The sequence below is a fragment of the Pelecanus crispus genome, chromosome 6, assembly GCF_030463565.1.
Source record: "Pelecanus crispus isolate bPelCri1 chromosome 6, bPelCri1.pri, whole genome shotgun sequence".
Taxonomy (NCBI): Eukaryota; Metazoa; Chordata; class Aves; order Pelecaniformes; family Pelecanidae; genus Pelecanus; species Pelecanus crispus.
The window spans coordinates 67,445,717-67,449,931 of NC_134648.1; the positions used below are offsets into that span (position 1 = coordinate 67,445,717).

General features: G+C 47.2%; 1 protein-coding gene across 1 annotated transcript; it reads right to left on the bottom strand.

Moving 5' to 3' along the window:
- Window positions 1–887: 887 nt before the first annotated feature.
- GPHB5 (glycoprotein hormone subunit beta 5) lies at window positions 888–3,943 on the bottom strand. Its single transcript, XM_009492505.1, has 2 exons — window positions 3,740–3,943; window positions 888–1,076 (listed from the first exon to the last, which is right to left on the bottom strand). The coding sequence occupies exons 1-2, from the start codon at window positions 3,941–3,943 to the stop codon at window positions 888–890; spliced, it is 393 nt and encodes a 130-aa protein (XP_009490780.1).
- Window positions 3,944–4,215: the final 272 nt, after the last annotated feature.

Here is a 4,215-nt window from a genome sequence, read left to right on the forward strand (position 1 = left end):
TTTTGGCTTGGTCCCTCTAACTCTGGAAATTGTCAGGAGAGACTGCTTGGGCTCTGCAGAGTCTTGCTGATTTTATATGAAGTCAATTCTGCTTCTATCCCTGGACAAAAGCAGATGGGAAAATATGCACTTTTGGTTTTACAGATTTAATGTATTCCTCTCTTTTTTCAAGGAATTGTCTCTTGTAAGGCAAGATTTTTCTCAACAGAATAGCTCCAATTAAGCCAATAACTGAAATATGTGCTTAACTGTAAAAGTGCACTGATATTAAGCAAAACACTTAATCATGAGCTTAAGTGCTTTGCTAAGTCAGGGCTGTGTATGCAATCACCCTTATTTCAAGGTAGCAATTCAGATACCATTTCCATTTCATTGGCCTTAGGGCCTTTTCTTTGTTACTCCTGGTAGACCTCAGGGTAAGAAGAACTAATGGCAGGGGTGAGGTGGCAGAAATGTTGGCAATTGCATTTACATTACTGGGAAGGAGCTAAAACTCAAGATGAATAAAGAGGCTGTTACACAGGCTGTAATGCCTTTGTGGCCTGTTTCCACCCCCCAGTGACTGTTTAGTCCATGTGCACTTTGTGCATGAAGAAAGGTCATACGGTGTGAAAAGCCTGTAAGGAAGGGAAACTGCATCAATTTTTTTCTTCCCGCAGGATTTGCTACTGGAAGGCTGTGTACTATGTTTCTACAGCAATAATGCTTTGAACAGTGTGAGGAGAGAGGATTAAGCCTCACCTGCCCAGAGAAGTCTATGATTAGGAACATTAAGAGATGAGGTCAAATTCTGGACTGACTTACACCCTCTGTAATGCTGGAGGTACCAGGGGTATGAAGCCAGGGAAGAATTTGGCCCCTTCTCACCTGACCTGGGAAAGGAAAGCTCAGGCAGTCTCGCATTCGGTCGTCGCAGTGGAGCAGATGTCACAGTTGCAGCGGATGGCCACCGGGTAGGTGTAGAAGGGATCCACATTGGGGGCACACTTGGGCAGCTTCACCGTCATCATCTTGGTCTCATTGTAGGTGCAAACACGGTGGTAAGATTCAATGTAAGGTGGTTCCAGCACTGGCTTCTGGTGGGGGAAGAAATGATGGCCTCAGGCAAGAAGCAAGACAAACATCTGGAGTCCCAGTTTCCTCAAGGGGATTTAGTGTAAATAGGGGAGCCACTGGATCAGGTGGAAGAGGCCATGGAAATAAGTTTTAGGTTACATCCTTCAACACCTGCCTCTTGGAGCCTTGCCGTGGAGGGGAGTGGGTATATGTGCATGTTTCTGTTTGTTCAAAGCATAAAGCTCCAATTAAAGCTGCTGAAGGAAGACAAAAGCCTATCCAAAAAGCTGGTTTTCAGCAGAATACTAGTGTTTTGACCAAATGAGCTTGTTTGCTAAAAGCAGCTGCTTTCTTCCAAAAGGATTGATTTTCCATCAAAGAAAATGCTTTCTGCTGGAAGGCCTCCCATGTGCATGAGCTGCCTAAGAGTAGAGGTGCATCCAGGTGTCAAATGGTTGGTTTTTCTCAGCCAGACCAGTATTCCCAGTCAGGCTGCACTTCCCACAAAGTCCAGCGGATGTAATCCATGGTGGATGCTCTCGGCACAGCAGCCAGCACAGCATGACCAGCACGAGCAGGGAAGTGATTGTCCCCTTATACTCAGCATTGGTGAGGCCGCACCTGGAATACTGTGTCCAGTTTTGGGCCTCTCAGTACAAGAAAGACATTGAGGTGCTGGAGCATGTCCAAAGAAGGGCAACAAAGCTCGTGAAGGGTCTGGAGCACAGGCCTTATGAGGAGTGGCTGAGGGAACTGGGGTTGTTTAGCCTGGAGAAGAGGAGGCTGAGGGGAGACCTTATCGCTCTCTACAACTCCCTGAAAGGAGGTTGTAGTGAGGTAGGGGTTGGTCTCTTCTCCCAAGTAGTTAGCGATAGGACAAGAGGAAATGGCCTCAAGTTGCATCAGGGGAGGTTTAGATTGGATATCAGGAAAAATTTCTTCATGGAAAGAGTGGTCAAGCATTGGAACAGGCTGCCCAGAGAGGTGGTGGAGTCACCATCCCTGGAGGTGTTCAAAAAATGGGTAGACATGGCACTTTGGGACATGATTTAGTAGGCATGGTGGTGTTGGGTTGATGGTTGGATGATGATATTAGAGATCCTTTCCAACCTTAATGATTCCTAGTTTTACTTTCATTAAAAATAATCCAGCCACCAAGCCAGGAAACATGAAATTAATTATTACTCTACCCGTAATTGGTTTAGTGGTGGACTTGGTAGTGGTTGGTTAATGGTTGGACTGGATGATCTTAAAGGTCTTTTCCAACCTAAATGATTCTATGATTCTAAGTCTGCAGTTCCTCATGAGAAAAAAGAGCTTGGCCAGAGACCTCAGCCATCAGGAGACAATGGGAGCCTGAAGACCCTGAAACCCACACTCCCATGTGGTATCATGGTGGCATCGCTTATGGTGAAAAAGGAGTTTTTCCTTGACAGGAGCACCCATTTTCCAAAGACTCCAAGAAGGGGCAGTGCAAATAGGAATGGGATTCCACTGTAATACTCTCCCTTGCACAGGTGGGAAACAGCGTAAGGTAACACAGCCAGGAGACATTTTATTTTTTTCTTTCTTTCCCTCTGCGCTTTCCCTCTGTGCCTGCCCTGGGAACCAAGAATGATGGCATGGAAAAGAACAGATGCAACATTTCAGCAAGAAGATACTCAGACACCCTCCCTTTTACCAATGTCCCCATCCAAGTACATCGTGGTGCTTTCTAGAAGCTGTACAAATACATCATGGTGCTTTCTAGAGCCTACAGCCAGATGCATTCAGCTTAACTACATCCCAGTGGTCTTGCAGTACAGAAAGAGTGTCTGCAAGGTCTGTGCTACCAGAGGAGCTTGAGAGTAGGGGGAACCAGGTGACAAGAGGTCCCTCGAAGGAACCTTATCCCACCGGGGTAATCTGGCCACCAGTGGCCTTTCCCCTCGTCCCACCACACAGTGAAAGAGAGCAGTCAGAGCTGGCACACAGACCCTGGCTCCTCCTCTGCTCACTTATACAGAGTTCTTGTCTTTATGTGGACAAAACCCCTCTGGAGTCACTCGAAGCTTTCCTGAATAAATTAAACTGGGTCTGGCCCTTTAGTCTTCCAGTGGCAAAAAGGCAAAGACAGTCAGAAACTTGTTCTCTGACGTGTATGTAGATGTACTTATGCTCTTTCTTTCTGCCCCTGTATCCCCCCAAATTGTAACTACTTCATATTTATACAGGGCTGTGACTTAAAACAGGACCAAATTAGAAACAGACATTATCTCTGGGATTTGTTTTTTGGAACAAAATACATTACCCATCAATTGGGAGCTCCATCTTAATCTCAAAGGAATTTTTTTTCCAGTAAAGTAATAAAGGCCTCTTCTCCTTAAGTGTTAAGTTGTAAGAGGCTTTCAAATTGCATGATAACAGTATTACATAAGTGCTTCATTAATATCATCACATGATGTGCGTCCCCCTTTGAGGCAGTGGAAGGAGGGAGGAAACAACTTATGGCAAAGTGCTCTGCTGCTGACAGTGGTGGCAAGGGGGTCATGGAGTGGGACACAGCCCTTGCCTGTTTCATAGATAGCTGCAAGCTATTTAATATTTGGTGCGGGGTTTTTTGAAGGCTTTTCTTAGGCAAGGAGAGCACCAACCAGGGATGTCAGTGCCAGCTAGCCACCCTCAGCCCCAGGCACAGCCTCACCTCCCAGGTCTCACAGCGTCCCCAGCACGCATCTGTCGTCACTCGCAGCCCCTTGCAGCCAGGTTTTTTGGCCAAGAAGGTGAACTCACGCACAGCGCAGCCAATGAAGGTGCGCAGGTCGATGGCGGAGGTCTTGAGTGCTCCCCCACAGCCGGCCAGCAGCAGCAGAAGCAGAGTGCCCAGGATCACGCAGTGGAGCTTCATGCTGAGGCAGAAGGGAGAGAAGCGGAGGGTTGGGAGAGCCAGCGCAGTCCAGGAGGCAAGAAGTGCAAGTGCACAGGCTCAGCTCCAGAGCTGGGGTGCCCCTTCCTCCCCTCAGACACACTGTTTCCCGTCCTCATTCAGCCCAACAGAAGATGACCAGATATACGAATGAGGGGTCACCCTCTCCCGGAAGGGGAAAGTCTTAGTGAAAAGTTCTAACAGAAGTTAGACCTTCTAGGAAGTCTTCTGTTACACTTTTTCACTAAGACTTG